This window comes from Myxocyprinus asiaticus, chromosome 2 (genome assembly GCF_019703515.2).
Source record: "Myxocyprinus asiaticus isolate MX2 ecotype Aquarium Trade chromosome 2, UBuf_Myxa_2, whole genome shotgun sequence".
Taxonomy (NCBI): domain Eukaryota; kingdom Metazoa; phylum Chordata; class Actinopteri; order Cypriniformes; family Catostomidae; genus Myxocyprinus; species Myxocyprinus asiaticus.
Window position 1 is genome coordinate 51,242,112 of NC_059345.1, and position 24,864 is coordinate 51,266,975.

General features: G+C 40.0%; 2 protein-coding genes across 6 annotated transcripts in view; one reads left to right on the forward strand and one right to left on the reverse strand.

The window, feature by feature from the left end:
* LOC127414600 (serine incorporator 4-like) overlaps positions 1 to 6,201 on the forward strand; it is a 29,222-nt gene extending 23,021 nt beyond the window's left edge. For both annotated transcript variants that reach the window (XM_051652759.1, XM_051652749.1), the window contains exons 8-12: positions 2,836 to 2,962; positions 3,049 to 3,121; positions 3,792 to 3,831; positions 3,932 to 4,079; positions 5,978 to 6,201. In XM_051652759.1, the coding sequence (XP_051508719.1) occupies positions 2,836 to 2,962; positions 3,049 to 3,121; positions 3,792 to 3,831; positions 3,932 to 4,079; positions 5,978 to 6,188 (599 nt within the window). In that variant the 3' untranslated portion in view covers positions 6,189 to 6,201. The remainder of the gene's footprint in view (positions 1 to 2,835; positions 2,963 to 3,048; positions 3,122 to 3,791; positions 3,832 to 3,931; positions 4,080 to 5,977) is intronic.
* Positions 3,995 to 24,864, reverse strand: part of LOC127414578 (ADAMTS-like protein 5) — a 35,798-nt gene continuing 14,928 nt past the window's right edge. For 2 of the 4 annotated variants that reach the window (XM_051652728.1, XM_051652711.1), the window contains exons 8-14: positions 15,144 to 15,267; positions 14,204 to 14,290; positions 13,258 to 13,421; positions 12,576 to 12,777; positions 9,058 to 9,165; positions 8,764 to 8,835; positions 7,673 to 8,012 (exon numbers count right to left, since the gene is read on the reverse strand). In XM_051652728.1, coding sequence (XP_051508688.1) covers positions 7,684 to 8,012; positions 8,764 to 8,835; positions 9,058 to 9,165; positions 12,576 to 12,777; positions 13,258 to 13,421; positions 14,204 to 14,290; positions 15,144 to 15,267 — 1,086 coding nt within the window. In that variant the 3' untranslated portion in view covers positions 7,673 to 7,683. Of the gene's footprint in view, positions 4,140 to 7,672; positions 8,013 to 8,763; positions 8,836 to 9,057; positions 9,166 to 12,575; positions 12,778 to 13,257; positions 13,422 to 14,203; positions 14,291 to 15,143; positions 15,268 to 24,864 lie in introns of those variants that run through there. The other 2 variants (XM_051652736.1, XM_051652720.1) reach the window with 2 other exon arrangements.

A 24,864-nucleotide genomic window follows, 5' to 3' on the forward strand; every position in this document is an offset into this window, starting at 1 on the left:
AAAAGTGGCCCTGGACTTTCTGGCCCAGAGCGGCCCACCAAACCCGGCCCACACCACACCATAAAACGCTGGCTCATCGATTTCATTTTCAGGCTCAATTTCACATTTTTGTTGAAAAAAAAAAGAAGACATTTCTATTCACTGCTAGTCATGACAACGGGCACCACCAGTGCAAAAATTGTCATAACTTTAAAACATATACTATAAAACCACAGTAAATGTGATGAGTGGATTTTTTAGAGAAAGCACTAAAATAAGCACTTTATAGCTTTATAGCTCAGATAAATAACATGTCCAAAAACTTTTTTCCCAACATACAGATGTTAGGTTAAAATGTACATGAAAGTACAAGGGAAAGTGTGTATTTTAGGTGCTGTGACAAGTCAGCATAAAGATCTTAATCACCTTTCAACTTTTTTCTAGAAGTGCAAATAAACTATTGTCTTAGTTAATATGAGGTTGTGGAAACAACAGATATAATAATAATAATATATTGTATATGTATATATAGCTATACAAGATCTTAAAATGTTGTTTAAAATAATTAAATGAAGAAAGTGTCACACAGCAGGACACTGATGACAATGCTTAACATTTCATGTCAGTTACTCACATAACTGTGTAAATGTTTATTTGAAGAAGAAAACAAAAATCAATGAAATCAAAGTTGGCCAGAATATGTACATATTATAAATATAAACAAATATAAATATATGTAAAACAACATAAGCATACATCTTAAAGTGTAGAACTTTGCAGAATAATTGCTCATATTTTCCCTCTATGTGAGTTTGTTGCATCTTTATATCTGCAGTGTTTTAATTCCTTCCCCAGATTATTCTTGAGAAATAGTGAAAAGCCCAATACTTTGACAAGCGCTGTTTCTGCTGTCCTTTAAACAAAGTAAGCCTCAAAGTTATATTTTTCATGACTTATTTTCCGCATTTTTATTATTCAGCAAGCCGCACTTCAGCTCCTGCGGTATGAATAAATTTAGCAAATGACCATGTACTGCCCATAGATTTACCGTTTGCTGATTTTATATATGCTGCTGTTATTGTACTTGTTGTAACTTACAGTTATTTGTCATTTTGTTATTATTCAGAGCTCATCTTATACTTAATATGTTGTCTTTGCTCATCACCATTATTGTGATTTGTATGTCAAATAATCAGGTCCAGGCGAAGTACAAAATTAATGTGCATAAATGGAAATGCGCTACAATGTGTAAGTAATTTCAAATAAAAGTCATTTAAGTTTTTTTAAATAAAAGCCATTATATTGGCTTTACCTTACAGAATATTCACTCTGTAATGGGCATGTGGGCATGTTGGCCGCCTATATTGCCTGTAGGACGGGCCGGTACTTGTGCAGCAATGGGCTGGCACAAATTAGCCAGCGGCCCACCTGGAAAACGCCCGGTGCTCCCGACAGCCAGTCCGCCCCTGCCCACACCTATCATATCACTTCTGAAGATATGGATTAAACCACTGGAGTCTTATGGATTACTTTAATGCTGCCTTTCTGTGCTTTTTGGAGCATCAACATTTTGGCACCTATTCACTTGCATTGTATGGACCTACAGAGCTGAGAAATTCTTATAAAAATCTTAATTTGTGTTCTGCAGAAGAAAGAAAGTCATCCACATCTGGGATGGCAGGAGGGGGAGAAAATGATGAGAGAATTTTATTTTTGGGTGAACTATTCCTTTAACAAACAAATGCGTTTTAGTTACTTAATTTCCTCTCACCATAAGTGTAAAGTATTTACGAACAGAGAGCAAATAAAGATACGTCAGCGTGATCATCACTCGATCAATAACCTCCTCGGGGATGGTCTGAGTGCAGTGGTGCATGAAAACCTTAACTGATTTATCCCTCAGCAAAGTTAATCAAACTGGCTTCAATGGAGCTTGCAAAACTCTTTGATGGCTTTATAGTCTCATCTCACATAATTTCATCCATTGGTGCTGGATGAATGGTGCATGCTCAGCATATGACAGAGATGAATGAGAATTCCAGAAAGAGTTCATAGGAAAGCTCTCAAGCATACAACACAGATGTAGTTGAGGGTGTTCACATGGGCATTTGAAATACAGATGTTTTAGTCCACTGATGGTAAACTTCAGAGAGGAGATGAATAACAGGAGTTGTTTAGAGTCAGAATTCCTGAAAAATTATTGCATTTCATGGGTATTGATCAAGGATGATTTACAGTACATTTTACCTTTGAAACATCACATGAAGGGTAATATACAGTTTATAGTGGAGATAGTTTAGGATGTCACCCTCATCATTAAGACCCTCCGCCATGATCCCTTAATGCCGCTGTGTGAATATATGTGTGTGCGTTTGTCTGTTTGTTGTGTCCTGTCTTGTTCCCTAACTATCAGCGGCTGTTCGGCCTCTGTCTGCTGCATGACTTCATCATAAAGGACTGCAGTGCACCCTGAGGCTTGCTGAGATTTTAATCCCATCTCAGAGGAATTCCTTTAAAGACACAACACACATTAGCAGCAGACAGTACCTCTAAAACCATAAACCCATCAGCAGTGGCCCACTGGCTTGACTACATTGAGAGTGTAAATTCAAACTTGTCGCACATTTAATGAACCATTGTTTTGAGTGTTGCTTTTTCTGAGGAATTTGCAAGACTGGAGAACATGATTCTGTAACGCCCAAAAATGACTTTGTGTGTGTCTGTTGATTTCTTTATAGCCTACAGTCTGGGGAAATTGTTCATTGCTCTGGAAACTTAATCCAGATGAGGGCAAAATGTAAATGTGTGATGTAAGAAACACCCATTCTTTCTTTCTGTTTTTGTGTGTGCTTTTAGTGGAGTATCAGGGGGTCAACATGACAGTGTGCTACCCCAAAGTCAGCAGGGATGAGATCCAAAATGAAGGCAATGCTGTGGCAGTTATTGGTGCTGCAATCATGTACTGCTGCGTTCTCTTTGCATGGTAGGAACCCTATATTTTTGCTTATGGGGCAAAAGCACTGATATTGGATGTTAATAAAATAGCTAACTGCTCTCTCCTTCTCTCAGTAATGAGGCCTCATACTTAGCTGAGGTCTTTGGACCTTTCTGGATGATAAAAGTTTACCGTTACGAGTTCCAGGTATGTGTCTTTCTGAATCTCTCTTTGATCATGTGAGGCAGGAAAATGCCTATTTGGGATAAATTTTGTGATTTGAACTGTGAAGGATATCTGACATGAATAGGGCATGAATGAGCTCTTTCATTCTTAAAGGAATAGTTCACCCAGAAATGATAATTCTCTCATTATTTACACACCCTTATGCTGTCCCAAACTCATATGACTTATCTTTCCTCTGTGGAAAACAAACAAAGATATTTTCATAGATGTATGATATTTTTATATCCATACAATAAAAGTCAATGGGGTCCAGAATGTTCAAGCTCTTAATGTTTAATGTTTGTTTTATTTCTCACCCGAAACTGATCGTATTGCTTCAGAAGAAGATTAATTAAACCACTTTACATTACATTTATGCTGCCTTTATGTCCTTTTTTCGGAGCTTGAAAGTTTTGGACCTCATTGACTTTCTTTGTATGGATATATCTTCATTTTTGTTCTGCAGAAGAAAGTCACACAAGTTTGAGAAAGCGTTAGGGTAAGTAAATTAGATAATTATAATGTTTGGATGAACTATCCCTTTAAATTCTAGAAACAATGCCACATTTTATGTAAATATTTCATTGTTTTTTAATTAATGTCTTATTTCTTTGACACTCTCTCTCTCTCTCTCTGCGTGTCACTAAAACAGAAAGCCTCCTGTTGTTTCTGCTGGCCAGAGGAAGAAGATGGTAAGAACAATATCACAAGTTCCAATTTACATTTCGTAAACATATTAGTCTTTAATTACAATTTAGATATAAGGTCTTAACATCGTTTCTCTTTTGCCAGAGGAGGAGTTTGTCATTGACGAGAACAAAGGCTGTCAGAAGGTCATCCACAATGAGAGCCAGCGCGTTGCCTACAGCTACTTCTTCTTCCATTTCGTCTTCTTTCTGGCCTCCCTCTACGTAATGATGACCCTCACTAATTGGTTTAGGTCAGTTGTTAAAGAGTTCTTCAGAGCTGCTCTGGATTTGGGAGGTCATAGTTGAAAGCACTAGAATGACAATAAACTTTAGTACATGCAAGTCTTCATGTTTAGACTTTTTAGTGTGAATAACATTAATTTTATACATGTACACACATGCAGACACACTGATGTCTAAACGGAGATTTCCTATTGAATAATTAGTATAGACTAAGCTAAAAATAACATTTTCTGCAGTTTTAGAACACAGAATTACTTCTATTTTTTTTTTACAGATTATTTTGTCTCTTTATGAACCATTATTCCTTTTGAAAACATCACAAAAAGGAATTTTTTTTTTATTTATTTTTTTTTTAGATTTAGCTAACTTCTGGGGGAAAATTTCAGCAGTTTTGTAGCCAGAAATATAGGTTACACATGCACTACAATGGCAAGAAAAAATATGTGAACCCTTTGGAATTACCCTCATTTACTGTATGTATACATTTTTCTTAAAATCTGGTTTGATCTTCATCCAAGTTCCAATAATGAACAAAAACAATCTGTTTTAACTAATAACACACAAATTATTGTATTGTTCTTGTACACACTGAACACATCATTCAATCATTCACAGTGTAGGTTAGAAAAAGTATGTGAACCCCTAGGCTAATGACGTCAACGAAAGCTAATTATAGTCAGGCGTTGGCAAACCTGTCATCCAATTAATGAAACGAGGTTGGGGGTGTGTGTTAGAGCTTCTTTGACTAATAAAAAGCACTCAAACATTTTGAGTTTGCTATTCACAAGAAGCATCTGCTGACGTAGACCATGACTTGCAAAAAAGAGATCTCAGAAGAATTTTTGCTTTGCATAAAGGTGGAAAGGGTTACAAATTTATCTTGAAGAGCTTAGATATTCATCTGTCCACAGTTAGACAAATTTTCTATAAATATGTTTAGTACTGTGGCTACTCTCCCTAGAAGTGGCTGTTCAGTCAAGATGACTCAAAGGGCACACCGCAGAATGCACGAGGTAAAAAAAAGAACCCTAGAGTGACAGCTAAAGACTTGCAGGAATCATTGGAACTGGTTAACATCTCTGTTCATGAGTCTACTATATGGAAAACATTAAACATTCACGGTGTCCATGGCAGGACACCATGAAGGAAGCCGCTACTTTCCAATAAAAACATTGCTGCGTGCCTGAAGTTTGCCAAAGACCAAAAGGTTTCAAGGGGGTCTTTTACCCCACACTTAGTGGTAAAAGCCCCCATACATGGGGTAAATGTCTCCCAGGGGGTTTATAGTGACATAATGTAGATATATGGCAAATAGTTATAGCGCAAAATTGGTACATTTATGCAAATACTTTTGAGACAGCAATATGTTTTTTGAGAAACAAATAGAGATAATGTTTATTCTAAATAAACCCTTCAGAAAACAGTTAACCATTTTCGATATTTCATAACATCTCAAGTATTTTATGAACAAATTAATCTCCATTGCGATTGGATCAGTCAATGTGAGCCCACTTTGAACATTCTTCATAAAAAAATCTATTCCCCCCATTTAAGAAAATCTATTTTGTTTCAAAATAAATGTGATCATTTTCAAGGATTCTTATTATCTGCATAAATTTTCAATTAAATGTAAGATCAAACTAAAAATCAACATTTAGACATCGCATGTGATAACCTCATGGATCAGGACAATTTTGCAGTGCATAGTGACAAACAGGTGTTAAGGAAAATGCTGTGTTAGTTTTTATTCCTGTTTAAACTTTTGGAAGAAAATAAAATCAAAAGTGCCTTTTACCCCACGGGGCCTTTAGCCCGTTGTACATATGTACTCAGGCAATGTACTCTGAAAGTGAAAAAGACTCAAATCTGGAACACTTTTGATAATGACATATTCTGTCTCCCCCAGCTATGAGACTGCTGTGCTAGAGACCACCTTCACCCACGGGAGTTACTCCACATTCTGGGTCAAACTGTCCTCTTGCTGGGCGTGTGTAGTTCTCTATCTGTGGCTCCTCTTGGGTCCCCTGTGCCACTGCCAGTCTGATCACAAACGACCTCGCCGTGCCCGAATCAAGAGACGGGCCGCCTCCCAGCGCCACGTTAGTGTCAGTGTATGAATGACACTAACCAGACTGTTCAACAGTGTAAATGAAAGTGGGGATGTGCACAGGTTACTGGACATTTCCACCTCAATGGGTCAAACTCCAGAACTCCTAAATCTGAGGAGAGGACTTCATTAAATGAACATGATGCTCATGAAGATCCTATTAGGATTTAAAACACCAGCACTGTGAATGCAATTCAACATGGGCACTGTGTTTAAGACTGCATAGGCAAATTCCTTTGGGGATGTGCTGAAATTGCCAAAAGGAAAATGAATATATTAGGAATATAATTCTCTACATTTTATGAACAAGCTGGATGTATGAACATTTAGTGATTTTTTTATAACTAGAAATGTAGAAGCATTTTTTTATTATTGGCTTGCTGTGTAGACATATGGGGCTTTTTCCAAATTAATTTAACCCATTTATGGTTATTACTTTTTTATAGACTTTGTAAGCTATGATTCAGTGATCTGTGGCTTGCATATGTGCTATAATAGCCATATGCTCCAAAGGAGAGCCCCTCCCACTCTCTCAGCCAATCAAGAGGCCACAGGGAGAAAAAGCTGCTATCTACAGTATAATGACTTTAATAGCCCAGCGACAACCAGTCTGTTTAGCTCTAATTGCATGTTTAGGTTAGTATGTCACTGTCATAAATGATAAGTTATTTTTGTAAATATATTTTTATCAACACATTCTAGAGTTTATATGTTTTGGCTGGACTATAATTTAACACAAAACCACCACATTAAGGTAAAAGGAAAACTTCAGTGTACAAATGATTAAAGGGAGAACATTTTGTAAAAACTACTGCCAAAAAAACAACTGTTCATTGGCAAAAGAACTCCATTATAGACAGTTATATGTATGTATTTTTTGCTTATGTTGGGTGTGTAAAAATATATTTGACAGCTTATACTGTGACAGAGCAGAACATCTCCTAAACACTTATTTCACTGTGGAACTTCATAATAGTTGATAACAGCAAACATATTGATGCTCACAAGTGAAAAATTACAGTATAAAGCTATATGTAAATGCACGTTTCCTCTACAAATACTTTTGACATATAAATACATTTTGATTAAAAAAAGAAAAAAAAAACATAAAAATGCACAATGATAAATGACAAAGATATAAATGCTGTCAAGTTATTTTATCCCATTAACAAACACGTAGTGCTAAAAAAGGCATAATAAATTCTGTGTATATTATGTACTTTGGTGTATACATTTTATAGGAAGGTGAAATTGTCCACCTAAAGTGCTTCATTTAGTGACTCTCTCTTTGTTTTGGTTTGCCTCATGTCCTCATGGGCATAATTTATCCTGACAAAGTGTCCATTGTCCCTTTTAGAGAATGCAAACTGCTTTAGTAAAATCACGTCACTGATTTAAATTCAGCGTCAGAGAAAGGTTGCAGTCTGTGCCTTGTTTCTTGGCATGAGAGTCAAACTTCAGGATAAGCGTGCTGTGAAGTAGTGTGTGAAAGGGACCTTGTGTGTTTACCCCCTGAACAGAGTTCTAGTTCCTCTATTACCGCAGAGCTCCTCTAGAGGGCGGAGCAGGCTATCCTCACGCGCTCGATATGGCTGAGCGTAGCTGTCCTCTTCTATCAGGATGCGATTGAGAGTGTGTTCATAATTAATATGCCGCCGCAACATCAACACGTACTGGTGGCCCTCCTCCAGAGGGGGACAGTCACATTTGTTGGGTGCCCAGAGGAACTCACGGTGCTCCAGACGGTAACCGTTGCGGTACGTGTGGATGATTTGGACGTCGTAGCGGGTCTCCTCACCATGATACACTTTTTCTATCACTTTTGCTCTAAATACTATAGCAGCAGAAAATGTTTTTATTGCCAACATCAAATATAGCCTATTATGTACTTTAAACCAAAAGATGAGAATATTTGAGATCATATGTTGCAGGCCTGGATCTAGAACGGTTATATTAGGGGGGCAATAAAGCAATATCACACAAGCAAGAGTGCTGTATGGCCTTACATCAGCACAGCTGAGATTCAGCTGCAGGTAATCACAGCCGTGCTGATTTAGGGCCATACAGCATGATTGCGAGTGTAATGTTGCTTTTATACAACAGTTCAACAAATAAATAAACAAAACAATGGACTGTCACGGAAAAACATTGACTGACGTGTGCTGACTCAATGCACATCAAACTTTACTGGCTCATAACACATAAAAACTTTTTTGTCGCCACATGCTGGCTAAAATATTTAATGTCACAGGGAAACATGAAAAGAGACACATCTACCTGCTTTTAGACATCTGCACTTTTCTTACACTTTAGTTTAGAACGCCACGAACACAAGTGGAGTGATACAAACAATGAAGTGTCCGAGTGCGGGTGTGAGACATCTTGGATGGGGTTGTGCCATGCATATTCTGCCGAGGGGGTTGGTGCACGTATTTTCAGTTCCAGTACATTTTGTTAGGGTTATGGTTATGGTTACTGCCATCATTCAACCCTTTGCATAGAGATAATTTAGCGGGGCAAAGCCCACCCTAGCACCCCACTAGATCCGGCCCTGATATGTTGGGAGACATGTTGATTGAACTCACCAAAATCTTTCTGGCAATACTGTCGCTGGCGCTCCCCTTTTCCTCGTGCCCTCCGACATCTCCCACAGTGATCTACAAAAAAGATTATTACAAGTATAATGTATGTATTAACAAAATAATATCATTTTAGAAGACCTGCCAATCATATGCCCAGATAATAATGAAACAAATAATCAGTGGGAAAGAACAAGGAACAAATATGCCTAAACTTGTTATAAGAGAGGCTATTTGAGGTGGCAGGTGTTAAAATGAGGTTTTTGGGATTGTAAATAAGGATTGATAACATGTGTTGACCTCTACGATGTATCTCGGGCAGCCGGTTCCTGCGGTTTTCATCTCTTTCCAAACGTGGAACTGGCTGCTGCTGATAGGGGGGTTGAAACGGCCAGTGACCAGTAGGACCTGGGAGCATGACCTCGTAAATCACACTTGTATTTACAAAAGCCTCTAACGTTGAGCTTTAAGTAAAAAGACCAATTCTAGCAAATATTTACCATCACATTTACATTAAATAAACTTCTCATTTCAATGACATAAAATTAATACTTTTATGTTAAACAGGGCTACAGTCATAGTACAAATAATACTCTCAAATACCATGGTATTATAACTGTACACAAAAAGAGTCAGAAGTTTACAAACACTTAGGCTGAAGTCATTAAACTCATTTTTTATCCACAGATTTCATATGAGCAAACTATAGTTTTGGCAAATATACTTTGTGCATGACATAAGTAATTTTTCCAACAATTGTTACAGACAGATTGTTTCACATTTAATTGATTATATCACAATTCCAGAGGGTCAGAATTTTACACACACTAAGTTAACTGTGCCTTTAAGCAGCTTGGAAAATTCCAAAAAATTATGTCAAGCCTTTAGACAATTAGCAAATTAGCTTCTGATAGGAGGTGTACTGAATTGGAAGTGTACCTGTGGATGTATTTTAAGGCCTACCTTCAAACTCAGTGCCTCTTTGCTTGACATCATGGGAAAATCAAAAGAAATCAGCCAAGACCTCCCAAAAAAACTGTGGACCTCCGCAAGGCTGGTTATACCTTGGGAGCAATTTCCAAATGCCTGAAGGTACCACGGTCCTCTGTACAAACACTAGTACGCAAATATAAACACCATGGGACCATGCAGCCATCATACCACTAAGGAAGTAGATGAATTCTGCTTCCTAGAGATGAACGTAGTTTGGTGCGAAAAGTGCAAATCAATCCCAGAACAACAGCAAAGGACCTTGTGAAGATGCTGGAGGAAACAGGTAGACAAGTATCTATATCCACAGTTAAACAAGTCCTATATCGACATAACCTGAAAGGCTGCTCAGCAAGGAAGAAGCCACTGCTCCAAAACCGCCATAAAAAAGCCAGACTACAGTTTGCAAGTGCACATGGGGACAAAGATCTTACTTTTTGGAGAAATTTACTCTGCTCTGATGAAACAAACCTTTTTGGCCATAATGACCATCGTTATGTTTGAAAGAAAAGGTGAGGCTTGCAAGCCGAAGAACACCATCCCAACCGTGAAGCATGGGGGTGGCAGCATCATGTTGTGGGGGTGCTTTGCTGTAGGAGGGACTGGTGCACTTCACAAAATAGATGGCATCATGAGGTACGAAAATTATGTGGATATATTGAAGCAACATCTCAAGACATCAGCCAGGAAGTCGGTCGCAAATGGGTCTTCCAAATGGACAATGACCCCAAGCATACCTCCAAAGATAAAGTCAAGGCACTGGAGTGGCCATCACAAAGCCCTGACCTCAATGCGACAGAAAATTTGTGGGCAGAACTAAAAAAGCGTGTGCGAGCAAGGAGGCCTATAAACCGGACTCAGTTACACCAGTTCTGTCTGGAGAAATGGACCAAAATTCCAGCAACTTATTGTGAGAAGCTTGAGGAAGGCTACCCGAAACATTTGACCCAAGTAAAACAATTTCAAGGCAATGCTACCAAAAAGTGTAGACCTTCTGACCCACTGGGAATGTGATGAAAGAAATAAAAGCTGAAATAAATCATTCTCTCTACTATTATTCTAACATTTCACATTCTTAAAATAAAGTAGTGATCCTAACTGACCAAAGACAGGGAATGTTTTCTATGATTAAATGTCAGGAATTGTGAAAAACTGAGTTTAAATGTATTTGGCTAAGGTGTATGTAAACTTTTGACTTTAACTAATATATATATATATATATATATATACACACAGGGTTGGGGAGTAATGAAATACAAGTAACGGGAATATGTATGTAAAATACAAAATATAAGTAACTGTATTCCACTACAGTTACAGTTTAAATCATTGGTAATTAGAATACAGTTACATTCAAAAAGTATTTTGATTACTGAAGAGATTACTTTGCATTTTATTGTCATTTGTTTTATTTAATATTTAGTCCTTTCAGATGGAAAACATTTATACATATAAATGATGCGATCCAAAGTGCATTTGAACAGCAGTGAAACACTTTCTTATGATGTGTTATATTCATACGAGCAGACAGAGAAGTTTGAAGTTTGGAGCAGAAGAAATAGAAATAAACCTTGTGTAAATTGTCAGCTTTGTTCTAAGCTAAAATACTATTTCTAGCCATTTTACATGCACATGTTACCAGACACGATCATATTTTTTTATCAAGAAAATTCACGTTGGATCATAATTTCTTTTTTTCTAGTAAGACCTTTGATATTAGGCCAAAAATCATATTCTTGATAACAATTTTTGTATTGTTTTCTTGTTAAAAATATCTAAAATCCATAAAACAAGATCAATTTGATTCATCTTGTTTTAGAAATAACACTGCATAAGATATTTAGGTTTTTCAGAGAATGTATTTTTAACATGTGTATTTTGTCTTACTGTACTGGCAGAGTTTTTATAGTCAAAACAAGTGAAAAAATCTACCAGTGCTGAAGAAGTCATCTAAAGTATTTAGAATATGTTACTGACCTTGAGTAATCTAATGAAATACATTACAAATTACATTTTACAGCATGTATTCTGTAATCTGTAGTGGAATACATTTCAATAGTAACCCTCCCAACCCTGATATACACACACACACTGTATATATCTGGGCAGTCAATCATTTAAAATTTAAAAAATCGAATTAATTGCAATTAATCGCATATATCAATATTTGCTGAAAAATTGCACCCAAATTAAAATAATTCAGTAAATAATTATTGTGGTAAAACACGGATGAGGTAATACAAAAAGTGGCTTTAGAAGGCAATATATAGTTTATTGCCATAACATTGAACAAAAGCCCATCATTGGCCTACAGTTCACAGCAATCCATTTTGCAACTGAATTTGTCAATCTGTCCGAGGAAGACTTATTATAAGGGCTTTTCTAAGGACACATCTATATATGCTTCAGACGAACACTTTTGGAACATCTCACTTTGGTTGCATAACATCATAAAGAGTGCTTCAAGGATGCTGTGCCAGGTTAAACAGTTTAAAACTTAGAAAAACACATCTCGAGAACCCTGCATTTGGAGTTGCGCTCCATCTAGCTGTGTTTAAAGCTAGACGTGTCCTAATCTTGTGCTGTCTGCTGTCAGTAAAAGTGTGGTTTGTTGTCTGTACAGCTGCGTGCTGTTCAGCTGGAGTTGGGCTTACTGCCCCCTGCTGACTGAATCCCATAAAAACATTAAGTTTAACATTCCTTATTATGGTCCAGGGACATAGTTAATAGCATACACATTTTTACATAATTAACGCTTTAAATCGACAGCCTAACATACATATATACAGTACATATATTCTTAAATATCAGGAAATAAAGGTGTTTACCCCAGAAAGGAAGTTTGGTGACTGGCTGTGGTGTAGTAGTGGTTGTGGTAGAAGTTGTGGTTGTGGTTTGAGGTCCAAAGGGCAAGAAGTTTGCTGTGTGGTGAGGCTGCCGAAGTTGACTTCTCCCATGATACAGAGCATAGCGATCTGGAGGGAGCCAATATTCACATTCTATCCCAGAGTTCTTATGAGTTGACAATACCTACAAACAGATCAGCAACAGATCAGCTTTCCATAAAATGACACATTTAAATTGCAGCTTGAACGAAATAGTTTTTTTCTAAAGTAATAATACAAACTTAATTTTCATATGAAATAATAATAACTTAAACTAGACAATGCTAGAGTGTTGAGGATGGTTGCCAGGGTGTTTATTTGCAGATGTTAAGGTTATCTCAGTTGTTGTTGTTGTTAATGCATTGTTGCTAGGGTAAACAGGGTAGTTGCTATGACATTTCTTTGGGGTTGGTAGGGTGTTCTGGGTGGTTGCTAACTGGCCCATGTCAAAAGAGGCTACCCCCAAGTTTCTATGATATTCTGGTCCCTAAATATGGCTCTGGACATTTTTGCCCGATTTACCATCCGCAAGTAAAAAATCTGGTGAAACAAAATCTTTGTATGTACAATAGTGATAGTTGCCTTAGCAAGCACCACTAATAATAAGTGTCATCGTAGATCTAACCATAATGTGCAAATCCTCCTGAGTAGGTCCTGAAACTTCAAAACTCTCCCAAGTATCAGCAGAGCGGCGGTACAGCAATTTGGTTCCTGCCACACTGTACTCCCCTGGAACATTAATCTTCCAGTTCCCATTGATCACAAACTGAGAACGACCATTTTGGAGGGCTACAAAATATTTGACAAAAAGGTGATTTTTCTAAAAACATTTCACTAACAAAACACTACAGTTTCTCATACAGCAGTTAGACAAAGTGCACATTTTTTATGAACAGCCAGTTCATGATTTACTAGAGAATTCACTTTAAACTTTGCACAAAAAAACATCATATATTTGTAAAACACTATCATTTTCCACCTCCATTCTGACCCTCTGTCAGAAACGCTCAGTTTTGGTGCTGCTCCTCTTTTATGACTTCACAGTAAACGCCCACTGTTATGATCGGCTCTCTGCTCTTAACTGACCTGCTCTCTTCTTGCCATCTCACTGCTCACCTCTATTGGGCAGGCTACAAAAGTGATAAGGTAAAGTAGGCATTGATGTGTTGTTGAGGAGGTGATGAGATGCAAATGTCTACCACAGTGTGACATCACAATGTGGAGGAAGTAGAGAATGAGTCGTTCTGGCAGCTTGGTTTCAACAAATGCTCTTTTTGCAGTGAGGAGGAAGTTTTGAGTTCTGAAACTTACAGTAAGTTTTTAAAGTACAATGACCTCTTCTATGTCAAAAGATCAAGGAAAATGTGATTCTTTATATAATGACCCCTTTAAAAGGTGAAACATTTCTAGAAGTTCTGCAATATTGACAATACATCTTTTTATAGATCTAATAAAGGTAAAGTAAATGCCTCTGTCTGTAGTCTCCTACAATTCTATCGTACACCATGCACCGTGCTTTGAATAACACGTTGAACCTCCAGCGGAAAGATCACACAGCACTGGGCTCTAACCTAGATAGTTTCTGCTGTTATCAGTCACTCTGATGTGTGTGGCTCCGGCTGGGATCATAGTGACCTCACTGTATCCAAACAGTCCTGCTGTAAATAAAACAGATGAAAGAATCATACATCTCAGCCCATTTGAAAAAATAAATAAAAATAAAACTGTGATTTTTCGACAAGTGCACACTCCTGCATTGAAAAAGGCTATATAGGTGTTTTTATGATCTCTGCAGCTGCAACATGCATTTGCGTTTTTTGTGATCTGCCTGCCAGGTACTTCAGAATTACGACCCAGGCAGTGCATTTCTCTTCTCCTTTGACTTTTGACCCTCTTTACAGAGCACTGCACTGGCAGTCTCCAATCTGTTATCCTACTCTCAGAAATCCAGATGCTACAGAATGGGAAACCGAGTACTTTTTAGATGGCCAAACAAAGCCAGTATTATCGCTGTGTTTTCCCCAATGTAAATGCTCTGTATTTTCAGTTGGCCAGCTTTTAAAAGAGGTTCTGTTTCAAGCAGAGAAGTTCAAAGCCAGAGGTGTCAGTGTTCTAAGTGTGTAGAGATGTGTTTGAATGTGAGGGTAAAGAGAGAGAGAAAGACAGAGAGAGAGGTGTCATGGTCACTGTCCCACAGAAACCACTTGAGAATTCCATGGCTAAGTGCCAAATCTTAATGTTTGGAGGCCACTGTGCTGCTTTGCATAACAAGCTTCATAGAAGGATTTATGCTGTTACCTTTTGTTCACACCCCTCGCATCAATGTTTAAATAGAACTATTGATTTAAAAGTTGTAAAGTTCTTTGACTTTCTGCATAGAAAAATTCAGTTCAGCTGCTGCATCTTCTAAATGTTTTTTTTATTTTTTATGAATGTATTACAGAATTCTGAAATGATTTATCTGTTCTATTGTTTAGAGTGAGTCTGAGTGTAGTTAGATTCATAGCTGACCATTGTTCTGCCCGTTGCTCTGGTAGACACTTCGGTGATGAAGGCAGGTTGAGTTGTGGCCTCCACACACCATGCAGGCATCCTCCTGCTGCTGGGATCCAAAGATCAAGTCACATCCTGGCTTCTGCACACACACACACACACACACACACACACAAAAAAGCCCTGGGATTAGCAGTCAAAAAATATCAAGCACTGCCACATACAGTTTCAGCAGTACAAGCTGATTTTAAAAAAAAAACTTGTCACAATGCAGGACCCATTTGAAATGAAGTAGTGAAGGTGAAAAGGTGATTTAAAATGGTAATAAACTGTAAATACATGGTGACCAGTTACAGGACCTAAGATATACACTTTCCCTTATCCGTTTATTTAACCTACAGTATAACCTTGATGTTTATCAAAAAAGTCATGCCTCAACTACCCTTGTATGATTATTTTACAGTGCATGAAGTGAACCATCTATGATTAAACACGATCACACGTACCCTGAAATCAACCTCATTCTGCTGGATTACTGAAAAATGCCATCCCCCATGAGACATTTTTGCATCAATTCAGATATTATCACATTTCCCTTTAGTGCTACTGATAGCAGCACACTGTGTGAGAAACCTTTGAAACGCGGGTTCTGGTTCAGTGGAAACCAGGAAGTAATTGCGTTCACTTAAACAATGCGGAACACGATTCGGAGGTAGCATTTTCACTCTAAAATTACATTTTTACTCCACTGACGATTAGGTTTAGGGTTGAGATTTGGGTTAGGGTGTAAGGTTAATAAAATATGCTTTCCTGTTGACAATTTACAACCAAAAATTTTAGCTGTCAGTTGATTTAAAATTTTAATTGCGATTAATCTCAGATTTTGATAGTGCTGAATTTGACACTATATATACACTTCTTTCCCAGTCAAAATGCATTTATTTCCATCTTAGGAAAGAAAACAAAACAATATGTAACAATGTAATGCTTTATAAACATTTTCCAAACAAAGCCTTCCACAGTATAAAGACAGAAATACACTAAAATATCACAAATTCAAGTAACATTAAACGTTTCCCAAAGTCTAATTGGGAGGTTGACTAATTTAAAGAACTAGTCCCCACATAGGCTGCATATTCATTGCAATAGGCATTAAATCTCTTAAACTCTCATCCTCCACAATATTAATCTGTGGCTATCCGCTTTGTTACAGTAATCATGAAAGTAATCGGGCGTTATCGCCAGAGTCAAGCACCACTTTGAACGGCACATAAAAAGTGCTTGCAGAGAAAAACGTCTCATTCTGCGTTTTGGTGATAGTTTAGACTTGACGTGCTCCATTGGTAATTAAAATGTGCATTACATAGCCTGAAAAATACTTGATTTCTATCACAAGTCCCATCTGGGCTTGTTTTGTACAACAAAGTGTTAACTGGTACTTTCCCCATGAAACGATTACTGACACAGCTTTTGTTTTGTTTGTGGTGTGTGCGTCAGTGTAATGACTCCGGGCGGACACATCGCAAAGGTTCCGCCCTTCAAACCAGTGTTTATGCTGGTTTATGCTGTATTAACTGTAACTGCGTTAATCACGATTAAGAAATATTAACGCGTTAAACTTTTAATTAATCGCATGCATTAACGTGTTAATTCTGACAGTTCAACTAAAAATACAACTTGTTTTTGGCGCCACTCTATGGACATTTCACCTGTAAAATGGAGCTCACACGTTTCCATACGTTCAACAACACTTCCAGTTTCGGCCACTGGGGGCAATGGTTTGAATTTTGGTAAGCACAGACTGATTTCAGCAGCAGAACTTTCAACCTACTGTCGCAGAATTTACAGTGCAAATAAAGGTCTTAAAACAAATCTATAATGACATGTTTAAGTGTGGGGTTTATGACAAATCTCTCAAAGAAAAGAGATTAAAGGCTGTTTTTTCGGCATCAGTATGGGCAAAACAAGCTGTTTCAACCCCACTTCAAGACTCTAAATTAAAGCTGTACCATCTAAAGATGTTTGTGTGTGTGTGTTTAGGCTCACAGATACAGACAGAGGCAGGTGAAAACAGATGGGCAGCTGACTGACAGAGATCTCTCTCTGAGCCAACGCACACAAACAAGAGTGGGATCTTGAGGCCCGGCAGTCCATTCAGGCAGAAGTTTGGCTTAAGCTTCAGAGTACAGTGGTGGTGGAGGAGGAGACTGCAGAGGTAGAAGAGAGGTGTGCAGGCGAAGACTGTCCTCAGCAATTTCTCTAGTATATAATTAAGCCTCTCATTATCTTTAGACCTCTCTCACGCACCTTTTCCTCATCTAAAACTTTTATTTGCCCCCCATTCAGTCTGTCTTTATGTCCCTTCTTATCTCATGCTTTCCCATTCCCTCCCTCTCCATCCTTAATCTTAGTAGCTTGTAAAATTATGATTCTCAATGGAACATTCCCATGATTCAAGGAGTCACACAGAGGGACATACACACACACACACACACACACACACACAGGTGTGCTTCACACATATGGATTCAATCTTGTGCATGCTCTTAATGATTGGGCCTCACTAAGCATGTGCTTCTCCTTTCCAGTCCTCACATGATGGAACCCAAATTAATGCCAACATGATTATAACAAGATGGGGCCAAATTACAGAGAGTTATCTTTCCATGCACATAAATATGTATTTTTGTCTACAAGTAATTAAAAAACAACAGTAAAGCTTTTACTAAAGTGGTGGATCCATGTTGCATTTATAGTATAAGATGGCAATAACATGATATTTTGATATATCATGGTACTGAATGATTACCATATATTTTATATTAATAGTAACATATATGGTACTCCAAGATACTTCAAATACAATATGGTACAGAATACATGTCAAAAAGAATAACAGCGCCATGATACTATAAGGTTCTGTTATTATTAATAAGAGCACTCAGAACATTTATGACAAGAACACTTTGGTGAAGAGGGTGAAAAGGACATGAGCACTAGGCATGACATAAATTATCGATATACTGATTATTGATCTGCATGTTTTTTTAGTGATATATTTTTGAGGCATCGATATATTAACATTAGTCGACATTTTAATTAGAAGCATAATTTGTGTGCTTTCCCATTCACACTTCTGTTGAATGTCTAGCATAATAGCATTGGGAAACCACAAGGGGGTGAAATAACATTTACTGAAGCAGGTTGCAAGGCACAGGTATCACAACATAGGACAGGTATTTTAGAGCTCCTTGCACAGGATGCATACACACAAAAGTTAAGAAGGTTTTTATACTTCTTCAAGAATGAAAGTGACATTGATGAGTTTGCAGGTTAGTGTATGAAACTGGTTTAACTGCGCAAACTGAATGATTAGAAATTATTATGCAATTTCTCTGTATGTATCTTTGAAGAGGTTTCATTCAAACTGTCAAACCACAAAAAGACATACTTGTAACTGAAAATACATTGTGTAGGCTCTATAAAATATGCATATACACAATATATCATCCACTGATGGCTGGAGTAAATAATGTTTGTCCTTTGATAATGATTTGGGTTAAATTTAATGGAAAACTAAGAGTTGCGCTCTGTGGTGCAGCAGATTTTTGAGCAGCCTCGAGAGACGGCAAGCCCACGTTTGTGTGTACCTGCCTTCATAGAAAATAATTGTTTTCAATTTTAGAATGCGGCATGTCGTCCGTCAGACACGTCTGGTGTGCGACCCCCTTTAATTTACCCTGCTGCTCATACTTTACCAAAGCTGTGTTGAGAAATATGTTTGAAAAGACAGACTGTTGTGCAACGGGTAGCCCTATTTTTATCTGAAGAAATACCAATATAAAACTCAGCAAAAAAAGAAACGTCCCTTTTTCAGGACACTGTATTTTAAAGAATTTTGTAAAAATCCAAATAACTTTACAGATCTTTATTGTAAAGGTTTTAAACAATGTTTTCCATGCTTGCTCAATGAACCATAAACAATTAATGAACATGCACCTGTGGAACGGTCGTTAAGACACTAACAGCTTACAGACGGTAGGCAATTAAGGTCACAGTTATAAAAACTTAGGACACTAAAGAGACCTTTTTACTGACTCTGAAAAACACCAAAAGAAAGATGCCCATGGTCCCTGTTCATCTGCGTGAATGTGCCTGGAGGCATGAGGGCTGCAGATGGGGCCAGGGCAATAAATTGCAGTGTCCGTACTGTGAGACGCCTAAGACGGCACTACAGGGAGACAGAAAGGACAGCTGATCATCCTCGCAGTGACAGACCATGTGTAACAACATCTGCACAGGATCGGTACATCCGAGTATCTCACCTGAGGGACAGGCACAGGATGGCAATAACAACTGCCCGAGTTACACAATCCCTCCATCAGTGCTCAGACTGTCCGCAATAGGCTGGGAGAGGCTGGACTGAGGGCTTGTAGGCCTGTTGTAAGGCAGGTCCTTTTCAGACATCACTGGCAACAACGTCGCCTATGGGCATGAACTCACCTTCGCTGGACCAGACAGGACTGGCAAAAAGTGCTCTTCACTGACGAGTCACGGTTTTGTCTCACCAGGGGTGATGGTCGGACTTGCGTATATTGTCGAAGGAATGAGCATTACACCGAGGCCTGTACTCTGGAGCGGGATCGATTTGGAGGTGGAGGGTCCGTCATGGTCTGGGGCGGTGTGTCACAGAATCATCAGACTGAGCTTGTTGTCATTGTAGGCAATCTCAAAGCTGTGCGTTACAGGGAAGACATCCTCCTCCCTCATGTGGTACCCTTCCTGCAGGCTCATCCTGACATGACCCTCCAGCATGACAATGCCACCAGCCATACTGCTCGTTCTGTGCGTGATTTCCTGCCAGACAGGAATGTCAGTGTTCTGCCACGGCCAACAAAGAGCCCGGATCTCAATCCCATTGAGCACGTCTGGGACCTGTTGGATCGGAGTGTGAGGGCTAGGGCCATTCCCCCCAGAAATGTCTGGGAACTTGCAAGTGCCTTGGTGGAAGAGTGGGGTAACATCTCACATCAAGAACTGGCAAATCTAGTGCAGTCCATGAGGAGGAGATGCACTGCAGTACTTAATACAGCTGGTGGCCACACCAGATACTGAATGTTACTTTTGATTTTGACCCCCCCCCCCCTTTGGTCAGGGACACATTATTCCATTTCTGTTAGTCACATGTTTGTGAAACTTGTTCAGTTTATGTCTTAGTTGTTGAATCTTTTTATGTTCATACAAATATTTACACATGTTAAGTTTGCCAAAAATAAAAGCAGTTGAAAGTGAGAGGATGTTTCTTTTTTTGCTGAGTTTATATGGATAATCATCGGGAAAATCTTCCAATTATTGATGCTTGAGAAAGCCATCAATCCCAAGCCTAATGAGACCTGAAAACATTTTTAGCCAGGAAACCTAATGTGCTTCATGTGCACAATCAATCTAAATTAATTGGTTTTATCTAAATTAACTAGTTTAAGTCAAAAATTTAATGACTGAATCAACCTGAATATATTAGGGGAAAAGGCCTAAAGGAATTAATTTCATATTTCATAAAATCATATCTTTAATTTACATTTCTTATTTCTTTTAAACAGAATTGGTCTTGTTCATTGCATTAATTTCAACAAGTTCTTATTTTGTATGTCTTCAAGATCAAATAATAAGGGTTATCTTCATGCACTATTTGCAAGTGATGTTTTGTAATGAGATGGAAGTTTAGTGCAAGATTTTTGTCATAAGCCAGTTAACACATGCATTTGATCCCAATGTCACAGTCCTGTCACTCTGTCAGTTTGGGTTTTTGTCTTACAGGACTGTGGAATCATTGTCCCATGTCTTTCTTGTGTTTCATTGTCTGTCTTTGTGTGAGCACACAGTTTCGGTTGAATTCCCTCTTCAGTGCGCTCTTCGGTGTGTCTTGTTTCATGTTCGGAGCATGGTGTCTGGATCCTGACTTCCTGTCTGGTTCGGTTTCGGTCTGTGTTAGGATTCGGACACTCATGCTCCATGTTCTGTCTGTCTCTCGTGACCACGTGTTGCACTCGCTTTGTGCTGGGTCGCAAGCTGTCTTCACGTTGTGCTGAGGTTTGGTCACTTCAGTCTGAGGTTTCGGGTCTGTGTGTGGCCGAAATCTCGGCCATGTGTCCTATCTTGTTTTTGTTGCTTGTTGCGTACATCGTGTGCTGTTTGCCTCGCGATGTATAATTAGGTTTTGTTTTGTGTGATAATGCGTGGCATCGCTTTGTTTAGCGTAGCTACTAGTGATGGGTCGTTCATGAACGATTTGTACATTTTTAATGAATCTTTTATGTGATTCAGAAAAACAAGTAGTCTCAGAGAGTGATTCGTTCATTTTGTGTTGGCTGCGCATTTGCATTGTGCAACCTCCGTGTGGCATGGGGGGCGTGGTCATGTGTCGGTCTGCGGGAGAGAGCGGTAAGGCTCGTCACCTGTTCATAATTATCTCTAACACCTGTCTCTCATGATAGTGATGGCGGAGGGAGACTTAAGACACGCCAGAGCATCAGAGAGGGGAGAGAATTACCAGAAAGCACAACAGTCAGAGTGCCTGAGAGTGTGCTACATTTTAATTACCTTTATGTTTATAACGACGGTTACCATCGTGTGTGTGAAAACCTGAAAACTAAAGAGCTAACCTTGAACCTGCTTCGTTGTCTCCTGACTCCTCCATTGCCCCGAACTAAGAACATTTTCACAGTGGTGCCGAGAACCAAGCTTTGGAAGAGAACGCTGTTATGGAGTCCTCACCACTGGGCAAAGTCTTCAAGACCCTCACCAGCATCCAGCAGTCACAACACCATGCCCTCATGGAGGTATGCTGGGAGCAGGAACAATGCTTCCAAGTCCTGCTCCAGGCACAAGCAGAGGACCGGCAGGTGCTCCGGAGCCTGATCGCCAGGGAGGGGGCTGGCCCTGCGACCTCCTTGGAGCCCGTCCCACCAGTGGCCCTTACAAAAATGGGGCCAAACGATGATCCGGTGGCCTTCCTCGACCTCTTTGAGAAAACCGTGGAGGTTTGGAGGTGGCCTCCCAATCAGTGGACGGCCCGCCTATTGCCCCTGCTCTCCAGGGAAGTGCAGCTGGTGGCACAACAACTCCCCGCCGCCAGCCTCCTGGATTTCAATCACCTGAGGAAGGCCATCCAGCAACGGGTCGGTCAGACCCCAGAGCAGGGTCGGCAGCTCTTCCGTTCGTTGAGCTTCGGGAAGGACGGCTGCCCATTTGCTTTTGCGCAGCAGCTCCGTGACACCTGCCGGAAATGGCTGCTGGTGGGGGGAACCTGCGGCATCGTGGAAGTGGTCGATCTGGTGGTACTGGAGCAGTTCGTCTCCCAACCTCCCCGAGGCATGTCCGAGTGGGTCCAGTGCCACCGCCCAGCGTCGTTGGAGGAAGCGGTCTAGCTGGCAGAGGACTACATAGCAGCGTTCCTAGGAGGCGGCGAAGCAGCTTCTCTCTCTTCTCTCTTTCCACCCCCTGTGACTCATGTTCCCTCCTCTCCCCCCCGTTCCCCTCACTCCCGCCCAGTTCCGGCTCCTCAGAGGTGGGAAGCCCTGCCCAAACCCCGTCCCCGGTCTAGAGGACCTTTCCCCTTCTCTGTCTCTCCTACCCTTTCCCCTTCTCTGTCTCTTCTACCCCCCCGTCTCCCTCCGCTATCCCCTCCAGGTTGGCGAGACCACCCCCACGAGTGCGGAAGGAAGACCTGGGCCGGTCTGCTGGAGCTGCGGGGAAACCGGACACAGCCAGGAGCGGTGTCCAGTGATGGAGGTGGGGACACTGGTCCAGATCTCCGACGCTCCACAGGCCGCCTCCGATCGGGCAGGGGCGTATCGGATACCGGAAAGAATAAAAGGGCATACACATCAAGCTTTGGTGGATACAGGTTGTTCTCAAACCTCGATCCACCAACGCTTGGTACAAGGCGGGGCATTGGATAAAAATAAACTGGTGAGGGTGAGGTGTGTGCATGGTGACATTCACAGGTATCCGGTGGTTACCACTGTGCTATGATTCAGGGGAAAAAGGCATAGATTCGAGGCCGCGGTTAATTCCCGCCTCACCCATCCACTAATTCTGGGAACCAACTGGCCCGGTTTTAAGAATCTATTGAGGGTAATATGTGTGGATGGTTCCTGCAAAGTAGGGGGACGGGGTGTGATGTGCGATACTATGGCTGGTGAGGTGGTGCCAGGGCTGTCAACGTCGGCTCCGCATCAGGATGACGCAGACGAGGGAATTCCCGTTCCCAGGGGCTTCCCTGAGGGGGATTTCCCTTTGGAGCAGTCACATGATGAGTCCCTCAAGCACGCCTTCGACCAAGTGAAGGTCGTTTGGTCGAATGGTCAACAGCTCCAGCCCGGTGTTGCGCTCACATACCCATACTTTTCTATTATTAAAGAGCAGTTGTATCAAGTGACATAGGACACTCAAACCAAAGAGAATACAACTCAGCTGTTAGTGCCAAAGGGCTGTCAGGAAACACTCTTCCAGGCGGCTCACTATAATCCAGTGGCTGGTCACTTAGGTCACGAAAAGACTTTGAACAGTATAATGGCCCGTTTCTTTTGGCCAGGCATTCACAGGGACGTGTGTGAAAATCTGAAAATAAAAGAGCTAACCTTGAACCTGACTTTGTCGTTGTATCCTGACTCCTCCATTGCCCCAAACTAAGAAAATTTTCACACATGCATAGGCACTGTACAGGAAACAGAAATGATTAGTTCACCTCTCGAGTCTTTTGGTCCGAGTCGTTCATTCTTTTGTCACGTGACAGCCGTATACGCTATGCATTGCTCACACAGGAAACAAAAATGATTGGTTCACCTCTCGAGTCTTCTGGTCCGAGTCGTTCGTTCTTTTGTCACGTGACAGCCGTATACGCTATTCAGTGACAAAAGAACGAACAACTCCAACAAGAAGATTCCAGAGGTTAACTAATCTTTCTGTTTCTCATAATTTGTCCTTTGCTGCATTATAATTTTTTCTTTATTGGGACTATAATCAAAGTTTACATAAGTAGACATGTTGGGGGGGATTTGGCTATTGAAAATGTAACATTTTAAATTAATTCTGCTCAAATGAACTAAATGAACTAAATGACTTGAATAAAGATTCGTTCATTTTGCTGAACGAGACTCAAAGATTCAAGTCAGTAAAATGATCCGATCTTCCCATCACTAGTAGCTACGCATCCTCTCATACTGTTTGTTGGTTGCACGAGCATATATTGCCTTATTGTCTTGGCAATGTGCGCTCATGCTATTCAGCTGTTTTGTGTCTTGTGAGAGCATGTGGCATTGTTTTGTTTCTGCATTGCCGCGTGTCTCTCTGTGTTGCGTCATACCATGCTTCCTTGTTTGCCCATTATTAGTTTATTAGTCACACCTGCCCTGTCTTGTTAACTTGCTGATTTCTCTCCCTATTTTAGTCTTCTCATGTGTGCTGTCCAGTGCCAGTTTGTCTTGTGTGCTTGTGTGTTCAGTCGGTGTTGGTCTCATGCTCCAGTTGGTCTAGTTTCTGTCTTATCAGTCTGGTTTCCCACCCCTGTTTGGTCCAGTCGGTCCTGTCTCCAGTTCCCCCTGCCCCAGCCTGGATTATATTTCCTTTGGGGGTTTTTTCCCCTTCGGGGTAGTTTACGTTTATTGTTTTCCCCCTTGTGGGAGTTTGTGTTTGTTTTTGTATTAAATAAATGCCTTTATTTTTACTCTGCACTTGG